At 40.0% G+C, this 12,901-nt stretch overlaps 3 protein-coding genes across 3 annotated transcripts; 1 reads left to right on the plus strand and 2 right to left on the minus strand.

Moving 5' to 3' along the window:
* Positions 1–1,916: 1,916 nt before the first annotated feature.
* On the plus strand, positions 1,917–3,382 carry SS1G_05259 (predicted protein; the record flags this gene model as incomplete). The annotated part of the gene is made up of 3 exons (XM_001593781.1): positions 1,917–2,152; positions 2,456–2,616; positions 3,132–3,382. The coding sequence occupies 3 exons, from the start codon at positions 1,917–1,919 to the stop codon at positions 3,380–3,382; spliced, it is 648 nt and encodes a 215-aa protein (XP_001593831.1).
* Positions 3,383–6,737: 3,355 nt separating this feature from the next.
* SS1G_05260 (predicted protein) lies at positions 6,738–7,680 on the minus strand (the record flags this gene model as incomplete). The annotated part of the gene is made up of 3 exons (XM_001593782.1): positions 6,738–6,760; positions 7,477–7,545; positions 7,617–7,680. The coding sequence occupies 3 exons, from the start codon at positions 7,678–7,680 to the stop codon at positions 6,738–6,740; spliced, it is 156 nt and encodes a 51-aa protein (XP_001593832.1).
* Positions 7,681–11,278: 3,598 nt separating this feature from the next.
* SS1G_05261 (hypothetical protein) lies at positions 11,279–12,236 on the minus strand (the record flags this gene model as incomplete). Its single annotated transcript, XM_001593783.1, has 2 exons — positions 11,279–12,102; positions 12,164–12,236. 2 exons carry the CDS (start codon positions 12,234–12,236, stop codon positions 11,279–11,281), a joined length of 897 nt encoding a protein of 298 aa, XP_001593833.1.
* Between the last annotated feature and the right edge of the window lie 665 nt (positions 12,237–12,901).

Genomic DNA, 12,901 nt, shown 5'->3' on the forward strand with positions numbered 1-12,901 from the left:
AACCGATGGTTGTCATTGAACAAAGGAATTGAGTGGAGTGAGTAATGTGTTTGTAATGATAAGTTGATCTGATTTGGAGAGGCGAAGATTGCGAAGGTGACCGAGACACTAATAGAAAGTCTACGCTCGAAGTATGAGTCTGTTCTTTTCTTTTCTCTTTTCTTTTTTCTCTTACTAAATTAATCCTTTTCGACTCAGAAGTCACGATGGATATTCAAGTAAGAGAGAAGATAGAAGATGGAAGATAGGAGATAGACAGATCAAGCCTTTCTTTTAAGATGAAGTTAACATTTGACTCTTATTTGGGTACATGTGGAAAAAAGTAAGGTGAGTGAGTGAGGTGAGGCTGTGAGTCTTAGGTATGGGTGACGGTACCTTTTTGGGATTAAAATTGATGGGGTATATGACTGGTTGCTAAGTGGCGAGACTGAACTTCCGATCCACTAAAGCCGGTGTCGTAGCGTGCGGGCGTGTAGGGGTTTGGGTCTTGGTAAAATAGTGTGCTTGCGGTAATGTACTGAGAGTAGTGGTGAATCTTTTAAGCTCTAACCAACACTGTACGAGGCAAGAAAGTTCGCCCCAGAGAGTATCAAATCAGGCTACCTTTTGTTTTGAGGGATGGCTGACTGATTGATTGACCGTTTGTTTTTGTTTGATAAAGAGGTAGAATAAAGTTGATTTTTGATTTTAAGAGGATAATTTGTCAACGAATAAAAAAACACGATGAATAAATCAATAAAGAAGTCGTGTGAATATTTTCTCTTTCGATTCCCTTTTAGAGTAAACAGTGAATAAGTGATAAAAATAAATAAATAAATAAAAAAGAATCAGGTGGCAAAGGAAGAATGGATTGAGTATAAGGTAGATAGGTAGAAAGTCGAAGGCGAAAGGGCTTGATTTTAGGTAGAAATGATGAAAATGGTACAAAAGAGTTCGTAAGTCGTGGGGAAATTTGGATTGACGCCTGTTTAGTTGGATTTATTTAGATTGATTGGATTTATTTGATTTGATTTGATGTGATTTGATTATGAGTCGAATAATGCTCGGACTGAAGTGATGTGGTACTCAGTTTTAGAAGGCGGCCAGGCGAAAATGATGGTCAGTCAACCACGGATTCTTTTGGTCGCAATGCAGGTAGGCTGTCTTGGGCTTGGGCGGGTAAGAATATCGACGAGCGTAGGAGATTCGTATGATATGAATGATATGATATATGTTCGAGTTGAGCCGTGAAACCGTGAAACCGTAGAACAAGAGATGGTATCAATAATAAGAATAATAAGAAGCCAGATGAAGAACTCCCAAGGGCCCAATGTTAACTTTCAAAATACTCTGTAGAATAGATAGAGATGAAGAATGAGTAGTAGAGTAATAATAATTCCTGTAAATTCAAACAAATAACTTTTTTCCTTTTTCCGCTTTACTTTTTTAAAAACAAGAGAATAACAGATTCAAATAAACTGATGATTGAGTTGAGATTGAGTTGAGATTGAGTTGAGATTGAGTTGAGATTGAGTTGAGATTGAGTTGAGTTGGTTTATAATGTTTTTGATAATTATTTGCAGACTTCAAGGAGCCGCCGAGTTAAATCTTTCTGGAATCATACATTTTGTCGATGAAGATAGAAGAAATCTTTCAATATCACGGCGGGCATGGCTCTGTTTTGTTACAATTCCTATCGTTCGGCATGGTTATGTTTAGCTAATGAGATGCGCTTCAAATCTATTCCTTCTGAATGGTCACAATCTTTTCATTGCACAGAGAATTGATTACGGTGAAGCAAAGGAACCAAAGTATTTTCAATCCATCGTCAATAGACAGAAGGATCTGACTGGGGGAACGGAAGAGAGAAAGGGAAAAAAGACCATTTCGCGTCGCTTTCAAGGACAAGGATAATCTTCTAATCCCGACTGGAAAATATGCGTGCGGTGCGGGTAAGAGACGTAAATAGCAAGCAATTTGCATCGATGAGTCTTTTCTTACCAATTCCTACAAATCAGATTGAATCATTCATCGCCAAATTCCAAGCCATTCAAGCCAAACTTCCAAGCCAACCGAGAAAATACAAGAACAGAAGGAGAAATCCGAACAGAGGAGGCAAGAAAGAAGAGAATGTGGTCCTTGTTATGATTACGGGAAGCTCATCAAATAAACTGTCAGTTGACGGTTTAACAAAGGAAAAACAAATTAAAACGTTGAAATGCTTCGATTTGATATGAGGAGAATATTTCATTTCTTTGCATCGCTGTATCGCATTATCTTTCTTCCTCCGCCACTCAAAAAATGATGCGAAGAGAATTACAGTATTCCAAGACAGAACATGCAATTCCGAGCCTTCCATTTGATTTGTGCTTCATGCCTCATTATCTCTTGACAAGAACACCTACTTTCTATCTATGTCGTACAGAATGTGCAGTGTGCCCCTAGATTTATGTCTTCTGTGTTACTTGATCCATAGATATGGTATGATTCAAGGAAATCTCAACCTCAACAGAGAGAGATGGCAGGCGTGCCTGGTCGCTTTTGGTTGTGGCCTTTCAAATTTCAGATTCCCCTTGACGACCCGTTACACCAAGCATTCCCCGATCATCGGCTACATTGAGCCTTGCACAGAGAGAGGTAGGAGATATCACTCAGCCCGGCTTGTCTTTGCTGTCGCAATGAAGCGGTGATGAATATTAAGCATAGCCTTGCGATTAATACAAGGACATTCTTCTCACGACGGATTTCCGAGGCTTCACACTCACAGAAATAATAAGCAGCTCAAAAACAGAGTGTATCGGCATTCGAGATCTAGATGAATGTGGGGTGCAAATCTCTTGAAACGCATGGGCATACGAATAATAACTTTCTTCCTGTTCTATTTTCAAACCTCCTCCCCTCTTTCATGTAATTGAATTGACCTGAGATTTCTAATCATTACAGGACTATCGGATGCATAGACCATGAGTTGTGCTGTGCGGGAATGGCTTTGATACTACGAGTCCGAGAGACGCGAATGACTTCCTCAGCCTCTTCTCCATTGCGCAACTCTTTCGGTACATCCGTTTTTGCCAATGACAAATATGAATAGGAGTTCTAGAGTTTGCTTCATCCAAGTCGATTTTAATGCCGATGAACGATGAACGATGAAGTTGAATCTAGCTTCAGCTGGTTGCCACCATTATTACGCTCAACCTTCCTTCGTATTCAATCATTTGTCGGTAAACGGCGGTTATGGGCAAGAACACGACACCGTAACTTTTGGTCCGAGGTATCCAGGTACAGATTCACATTTAGTATCGGGCGCGTAAGAGAAATTACTCATCAATTGTTTGCCTTCTTGCCATCACCCCTCACTCAAAGTCTCACCCGCCGTTCTGCCAAGCGGGGATTCAAATCATAGATGCAACACCAAGACGAGGCAAAATAAATTAAGAGACAAGAGAAAGTTGCCGTATACGGATTCAACCTCTCACTAGCCGTATGCTTCCATGCTTCCCGTATCATCACCAGTTTCATGACCTTATTGTAACACCATCCAAACATCACTCAGCCAAATCCATCAGCCCTCTCTAAATCTGGAGACAAGGAAAGGAATAGATATTATCTACAGGGGTTTTTAATTCAGCCTTTCAAAACCAGTCATATCTTCATCAGCGTAAGCATTACTCTCGATGAGATCGAGTTTATAGCTCTGTCACCGGCCGAGTGATCTCGAATAGCAAACGCCTCTCGATAAAAGAGTTGATAGCAAATAGGAGAATATTTTCATACTCCGTACAAACAGTAATAAACAATATCCATGAAGCACACAGCCAATAACCATATCGAAAGCATCCCCCGCTTCTTCGAAATGCTATCCATTGATTGGTTGGGTGGCGATAAGTATCAGCATTATGCAGCAGCTTGCTTTGATGGCGTTTTTTTGCATGCTCGTTTCCGGCGTCGTGATTACGGGTTGAAGTATACCAGATTTGAAGGGAAGTGAGTATCCGCTTTCCCCTCATGGAAATCGAGAGTGGAAGATTTGAGATACTTTTGTTTTCTTGTTCCGCTCGAGCGTTCAGTATGCATCGAGAAGTATCGTATCTTCGAGAATTTTCGATAATCATCAAAATTAGTTCCAAAATCCGGATCCAAAAGTAAAAATAATATAATGATCCCACTTCTCATTTTCCTAACGCCGACAACGGAAAAAAGGTGTCCTTTGTTGAGTTTTGGGTATCGTCAATTTCGTGTGTCCGAAAATCCATCATCGATGAGTCAATCTCATCCACATCACCCCCAGGCTGCAAAACGCAAGCGTCAGTCAGACAGAAAAAAAAAGCCCGAGCTTCCAAGTCAGTCACTCAGTCACCCAGCACGAAATCAAATCTTTTCCTTCCTTCCCTCCTTTGAATCATCCTTTTCACAATGCGCTTGTTCTCGCCAGTATCATGGTCATACCATACCATACATAGCATGCGAGGATACACTTTTCGACCAGGTAGACTATCACGAGAGCTTCATATTCCCCCAAATCAATCCAGTTGCAATGAGACAACTCAGCGCGAAAATAGTATTCCGAGATAGATAGATCCCTTGGGCTTGACCGTAACAACTGGTGAACCAACTCCTAACTACCTAGTACCTAACAACAAATCTCAGCATAGTCATTCATCAGGTGACAGATACTAAGGTTAAACACACACATGGTAAACACATCATCAAAATGTAAAACATCCCATCCATCGTAGTGAAATGAGAGTGGTCGATGACTCGGTAGATGGATGGGCAGATGGGGTTGGTTGGTTTTGTGTGTGTGTGTGGTTTTTCATGCTTAGGTAGGTATAGGTAGGTGGGTGATTACTCTGTAAAAATCTTGGGAAATTGAATATCTGATCAGTGATGATGAGGATTTTTTTCCTCTTCGGGTCGTGTCCCCCGCGTTCGTGGTGTGGTGTTGTTGGCACTTGGTTTATTACGTTGTATGTACCTATGTACCTACGTACATACTATGTATGTATGCACGGAGTATGATATGAAACGGTATAGTAATGCGATTATCATAGGAACGAGACTCCATCCCATTATTATTGGAGGTGCGATTTTCTGATTTTCAGTTCTCAATTTTCGATTATCTGGTTTTCCTCTCCGAAATAATGAGGGTCGCCCAGCTCGTTGCATTCTATCTGATGAATACCTAATACTCCATACCTAACTCCGTACCTAATACCCCGTACCTACCAAACCTAGTACAGTAGGTACATACAATCAGTCATAGGTCACGCCCCCATTGCCCAGACAGACAGCTAAGTGACGCGACCAATTAATTACCACGCTGTCAATCAATCAGTCAGTCAGTTAGTGAGTGTCATGTCGGTCAAGAAAGCTATTTCTTTTCATGGTGGTCTTGCTGGGGTTTTCCTTGTTGATTATCTTCGTGTACTCTATGTGTATTATGTATCTGGTACTCTGTAAGTGGAGGATGGGTATTGGGAGGGAACTGCAGGCAGTATGGTATGGAGTATGTACTAGGAGGTAGGTGTTGTTAGGATTTCTTTCTGGAATAATTAACTGTGCAATAATAATGTATAATGTAATGTATAGCGAGTGTGATATGATGATACCTCATGTTATCTCTCTATCTTCTCTGTACATAATACATACGTATAGTATCCTATATTAATATATCAAGTGAAAGATAAAATACTACATAGATATTAGGTATCAGGTAATTACTTCGTACTATCCGATTGACTCATAATTTTCACATTTATTGATATTTGCATATTATGATTTTCTCATCAGCAGACTTTCCGATCTTTTATCGTTGGTGGAATGACTCGTTCGTTATCTGTATTGTGTACGTATCTTTATATATGCATGTACTATGTATAAACAAAATACAGATAAAATATACAAATTTGACACTCTTTCACTGTCGGTATTGCCGTATATACAGAGTATGGATTGAAGGACATTCTATAGGAATACATACACAGATGCTATACTAGATAGGTATTAGGATAGAAAAGTGATTAGCCAGTAATCAATTTCTTACATACTCTGTAGTACTATATCTACGGAGTATGCAATTTGCGTGTTCAATGAATAACAAGATGAATGACTAGGTAGATAGATGGTCAATGCCTTGACTACCTGCATGGATAAAGTAACTAAAGACTAAACAGGAAAGTTTCTAGAAGGACTAGGAAGGATTTTTAGATTGGGGAGATAGTGATTGGATTGTTGAATCGATCAATCAATGGATTCAAATTAATGAACATAGGAGTCGAGTTGAAAGACGAGAGAAGTCATATAGTTTTTTGTTTTTTTATTTAAAATAGGAAAATGATAGAAATATCATTTTAAATAATTTTGTTATTTAGATATTGTTATATAGAATTTTAAACTTAAAGAAGATCTTTTTCAATGATATATTATTATATAAATATTATAATTAAATATTTTTTAACATTTTTATTGGTTTTATTAAATCATCTAATATTCATTATGATAAATTTTATCGAGTTGATTTAAGTCTATTAAATAAACTAGACAGGATTTCAATCCTTCTCGAAGCATGGAATGTTTTCCCAAACTCGCTTCCTTTTCCCGTAATGGTTGCCTGCTGCCTACATGTACAACTGCTAAATACGAGCGGCAGCCCCAGCTCCAGCCTAGTCCAGTCTCGCCAATAGTATGATGATACAGCACATACCTAGTCCTTATTCGAACCAGTCGATCATTTTACTCAAATTACTGATTACAAGACTTTACTCGACTCTACCAAATAAGTCTAGATAATTCACTAGCTGCATATCAAACTAGCAAGGTGGGAGACCGTCTCACCATCCCACTCACCTGAGCCAGCCAGCCGTGTCAATAAGTATCGGTGCATTGCATTGCACGGAGATAGATGATGTGGATGTGGATAGATGGATGGATGGATGTAACGAGATGAATTCACTGACAAGCGAATTCGAACATGCTTCGCTTTCTAGAAGCTGGGAATACATGTTGGGAATGCTGTAATAACATGTGCTGAGCACGCGGCTCGCAGTTCGCACGCGGTGAGCTGTGGGCGGTGGATGCGTGCGTTGGATAGATGAGTACATGTATTGGGTTAGATTGATGAAGTCGTGCATTTAAGATTTTGTTTTTTTTTTTGTTTTTTTTTTTCGTATAGTGGATCTGAAGTTTGATGTTGAAGAAGCCTTGGTTTTGCAGACTCGGTCTGTAAGGCAAATCAAGGCAAGGCAAGGCTATGATATGCTTCCGTACACACTCTTCACACCGATCCATGCATATGCTCATTCCTTCTCTTCCCTCCTTCACTTCACCGTCTATTCTGCAAGATTTCTAGAGCCCGTTTACCGTTCCAGCTCATACATACATACATACATACACACACATACATACATGATTACATACCAAGTCCTCGAATCCTATACCGCACATGACCCTAATCTCGATCTGACCCGATCCGATCTAATTATTTGCCTAGATACGTACTTAATTTCTCACTGGATAATCCCCTGTCCGTGTGTTCATCCTTATTCATTCCCATTTCAAATGTCTCATCTATACTAGGTAGATATCTTGGTAGATATCTTACTTGAATCATCTTAACCCAGTACTTAATTAAACATCACATGTTTTCGCGCCCGGAGGATCGCCCAAAACATGTGAGCGTGTCGTGTTTTGGAGTTGAGTCATAGTGAGCAGACGCGCTGAGTGAGAGTATGTAGATCATCTATTGTTACCTAGTGGTTGGTTGTTTTGGAAGCTGTAGGAGGTTTTTGCCATGGTGGGTTCTGTGCCGCTTTCGTGCCTAGATGTTTAAAATGCGCATATGGGAATGATGGTGCGGATTATAGGCTGTGATTAGATGTTGAAATTTCGAGTGGAATTCATGGCATAGGATAGGATTGGGTAAGATAGGATTGCATCGGATCGGCTTTAAGAGCGCTGAATGGATATTTCAATGATTATTGGTAATATAATCGCTAATGACGGTGGCGGTTGAACACTCGGGCTGGTAGTCATCTGTCAGCTATGATTCTTATGACCGATCGATTGATCGGTAGGTAGGTGGAGATTTCAATCCATATGCTATATGCCGATTCATCCAGTCGATTTATTCCTTTACCTCGCCGTGTAAATCTAGTCAAGTGATTGGATTTGTCACATACTTTGTTACGTGGAGTTCATTCTTGCCTTGATTTCATATACAGATCGGAGAGAAGACAAATCTATGCACAGCATACTCCGGACTCCATTAGGTGATGGATATCCGTGGCGTTGTGGAGATGATGTAGATGATGTATGTATGTATACCATTTTTGATTATCAAATGATGTGTACAGTATGATATGAAGAGTTAAATCGTGATGTGAGTATTTGTTTCTTGAGAAGGGAGAAGCTTAAGTGAGGTAGTTGGAGAATATTTGCTTCATTGGCTATGGATTGAGTGGTTGACCCTGACCACTAAGTGCTGAGATTTTTCTTGAAAAATATCAGATGATGATTCTGATATTGAGACGGAGGGTATTTGAATTCATGTGCTAGTTTCAGGGTGCATGGTAGTTTCTTTTCGTAGACTCAGAGAGTGATGGAAGGCTCACGGGTAATGGAAAATGAGGAAGAGAGTAGGAAATAGAGAAGACAATTTTTATTTTTACCACGCATTTTTGTATTATAAAAATATGATTTTTGATTTGACATACTCCAGATTTTTATCGTCAAATTTTTTCTTTTCTTCTTCTTTTTTCTTCTCACACATCTACTATAATATCAATATTCTCCCCCCTACACATCCATGCATTTCTACTTGGAGAACTTCAAAATCTGGATTTACATCTCCGAGTTTGAGATTGATACCCGATATCTTTTAAGCAGAAATCAGTTCATCGATCTTTAGTACTCGGTTAGTATTTAATACTATTTATATTTTGTGTAGGATGAAGGGTGGGGGAACTTAATGGTGATGTTTGCTGTATAAAATGATGAGAGGCTGAGCGTCTTTCATATAGAACATTGAGGCATTCAAAGATATCAATCAACTCAAATCCGTACATTGGAGCTATTATATATAAAATTCTGAGGAAATAGCTTCCCCTTTTACCCTTTCTATTTTCTAGGTCATAGTATCAAAACTGGTGACGGTACTGCTAATTATAAGACTTTAGTGTTTACCAGGAAAGAACTTCCAATGGGACAAGTTTTGAGATATGAGAACAAGTTACATGGGAAAAAATTGGAAGAAATGTAGCCAAAAAGAAAAGGATTCCAGAGGTATATAGTTATACTGGGGATAATCTAGAGTTTGTGTAAACTTGTTCTAAGTAATGACTATGTGGAAGTGGTGTCTCCAAGGAATGATAGCTTTTACGGTTGTGGCCATTCGATACTCTGAACGTTACTTCTGTATTTAGGGCTAATATCCTTCGGTATAAAACTGCAATCCGAGCAGATGATAGTTGAAGTCAACATTGGGATACTAGCAGACTGTGTGAGGAAATTACATAGTTCATGAAGCATTTCATTTGGATAACCTGAAAGTGACATTCAACTGACCTCCTTGCACTCGGAAAGCCAATAGTATTTGGAGAAGAGGATAGAGGGTAGAGGCTAGGTGGAGTTTCAAGCAGTAGTATTGTTAAGCTGTTCCATCCCAGCTGCTATTACATTACTTGCAGGGTCTAGTCTTTTTTTTTCGTGAAGATCCAACTATGTGGAACATTTAGACCATTTAAAACATTCAAGACAATTGAACTTTCCTTTCACATAAATGAACAAATTATCCCAAAGGCTTGTAATGATTCAAATACTAAAAGCCTTCACATCGAGCCTAATAATCCTAATAATTGAACACAGTGATTTAGCCACATATTTTTGACCACTGCTTCAATATTGACGATTTTGGGAACTATGATATTATGAATACGACAGGAAAAACCTAGACAGGAAGAACTACAACCCATGAAGTGAGCGGGGATGTAGATATTCCACTAATAAATAGCCAAAAGGATATCAAAGTATACAATTTGGCACACAAGGGTCCTTCGTACTGTGAATTTCGCCCTTTAACAGACGCTGAGATATAGATCAAAGGGTATAGATTTTTCGGGAGCCCGGGATACGCAGTATCTCAATGATCTCCTAAAATGGAAGCTCGCATGAACTATGAACTTGAATAACAACACAACAAGGAGCTTGAAGCATGGAGAATTAGTCATGCTAGTCGATTCCTACAAAATTAAATACAATGTCTCGACTCTTGGTCATGGATCTGATTCCAACTTAGATTTTCCCAAAGAAAATTTTGGGATTGGTTGCCAGTATTTGATATGATCACGGAGAATACTATAGTAACTGGATTTAAAGAATCTATCATATAAAAATGAAATAAAAAAGTTCTGGCATAACTCAGCCCTACCTATCATATCTATTATCTTTATTGAACGATCATAATGCAAATAGACGTCCATGTCTCTTTCAGGGTTGGAATTAGATGTACAGTAACTACAATGATATCCGAGATAGTAGAGAGAAGTGAGGATAGTAGATGGGTACACGTAAAGGTCATCTCTTTCGGGTGAGATATGTGATGTGAATGTGATATAATAGAGGGAGTGGCGGCGAGCAGTTAGGTACTAAAGCTCTTTGGTGATAAAAAGGAGCCCAAATCCAAGCACTTGTTGATTTAAATGTTCCTTTCTAATCCCATCTGGTAGATCTCCAACAAAAAGATTTGATATGCCAAAGCAGGTAGGTATTAAGACAGGATTCCTAATAAGGAGCCAGTAGCTTTGATTTCCTCCAATTGCATGTCAACATTGTACTTTTTCCAGCTCTTTCACATAATGTGTAAGGAGACGGAAAGCTCAAATATACATCAAGAAAACTCTGCGGTTGGCCATATAAGGCTTTGGGTTTAGTACTAACGTTGAGTCGATTGAACAGTTGCGGTCATAGCAAGCTTTTGGCATCGGAAATTAGCCATAGCAAGAAGCCCATGGACTCGACGTTGGTAGACTAAGAATGCCAAATTTGGCACAGTCGTTGCATTTCACTGAATATTGCAAGTACACTGGGCACCGAAATGCTCTTTTCGCAGTAACTCCTTTCGACTTCATAGCATACACTTGTATGGTAATTTCCAACTTCTGACTCCGTGGGATGTGAACGCGATAATTAATCATTTAGAGTCCATTCTTAAAGCAGTGCGAAAAATTTGATTTTTCGTTCAATCTCGCGGGGTATCATCTATCACATATCGTACATATATACTCTCCAGGCCTGTCAATGCAACCTAGGCATAATCCTCATCCACCACTTCCTCCATCTCTACATTCATTTGTCCACTATCCCCAGCATCTTCCCTTTGCCCACCACTGCCAGCAATATAACCTTCTTTCTCTAACCTTTCCATCTCTTCCGGTTCCATTAATCCGCCTTCTCCTTTCCCTTTCTGCATCTTTGCCCTCACAGCCGCCGGTACAAAAGCTACAGCCTCCTTTCTTAAATCTCGTATTTGTGGTTTCGCTTCATATACCGTCTTAACTTCCTGCTGCACCTTCTTACCACTTCCAGAATCCTGACCACCAAAGTCTCCACGATCCTTTCCTCCCAACGGCGTAGAATTTGCATTTGTGCCTCCACTCCTCTCGTCATTTTGATTTTGATTTTGTGCCTGATACCGTGCTCGACGCGCCGCATACCATTTATCCAGCACTTCTTTCGGGAAAGGAGGTGGTGTATCTCTCGGCATCGGTATCCTCTTAACCTCCTCATCTACATCTGAGTCACTGCTCTCCTCCTCCATTCCCCCATCCCTTCTCCTTTTCCCCAAAACACCGCCACCACCTCTTCCACCAAAACCCCCTCTTCCTCCCCTGTCCCCACCAAATCCACCTCTCGAATGTGAAAACTGGGGTGCTGCATCACCCAAAGCCTCACGCGCTTTGTTTACAGCTTTTATTTCCTTCTCTAATCCGTCTATCAATGACCGTTCATGACTTGTGAGTTTTCCACCAGAACTTTCTATCTTTTTGAGGTCATCGAGTTGGGCTTGTAGACGTTGTGGATTCTTTTTGGCGAGTCGTTCATTTTTCTGAGCTTGTAGAGAGGCCTTGCCTGAAGATATATTAATATTCTGGCACCAGCTAACATCTGCATTGAATGATTGCATACATACCTTTTTTGATAGCCTTTGCCTTTTCAGCTTTGCGCTGGGCTTGCGCGGGATTGACAGACTTTTCTTTGGGCATTATGGGTGTGATGATATGATTTTCAGAGAAGCCAGGATGAATTGGAAGAAATTATGAGAGTGTGGTTTGAGAATTGCGCTGAGGAATGTGGTTTTCAAGGTGTCGGAGATTGTCGATGTCGCGTACTATATTCTGCCAAAGGCGGTGAAGCATTCATTAACGTCAATTTCTGTTGCAGATATTAAAAGTTGTTCATAGACAATCATCTCTCTTAGCACAAGATGGAATAAAAGCTTTGAGATTGGACGAGTGGAATCAACGCAAAATTTGGGGTTTTATTCACGTCTTGTCATTAAGTTCATCAACTTCATTTATCCGCTCGATTGGTGGCCATTGGCAATGACGTATCCATCATCGGCCTATATTCATCCCAATATAGGGAAAAGAGAAGGTGGCATAGCATGTCAGATAACTCAACCTTAATGCAGAATTCCTCAATATAATCTATCAATCCCACGTGCTCCGGCATATGCGGGTTACCTAAGCCTAGGTCTTATGTCTTCATCTAAAACGAGAAAAGGCCCCCGGACACCTTTGTGAAGATGCTCGTCCAACTAGCCTTTAGTGACCTCCTTAGCCCAGCCAGAGTCGCAGCCCACTCTCAAAACCAAACATATCTTTAGTTCATGCAGTTACCACCATAACTCAGACAAGCAGATTTCGGA

Source organism: Sclerotinia sclerotiorum, genomic scaffold (genome assembly GCF_000146945.2).
Source record: "Sclerotinia sclerotiorum 1980 UF-70 scaffold_6 genomic scaffold, whole genome shotgun sequence".
In the NCBI taxonomy this organism is placed as follows: Eukaryota; Fungi; Ascomycota; class Leotiomycetes; order Helotiales; family Sclerotiniaceae; genus Sclerotinia; species Sclerotinia sclerotiorum.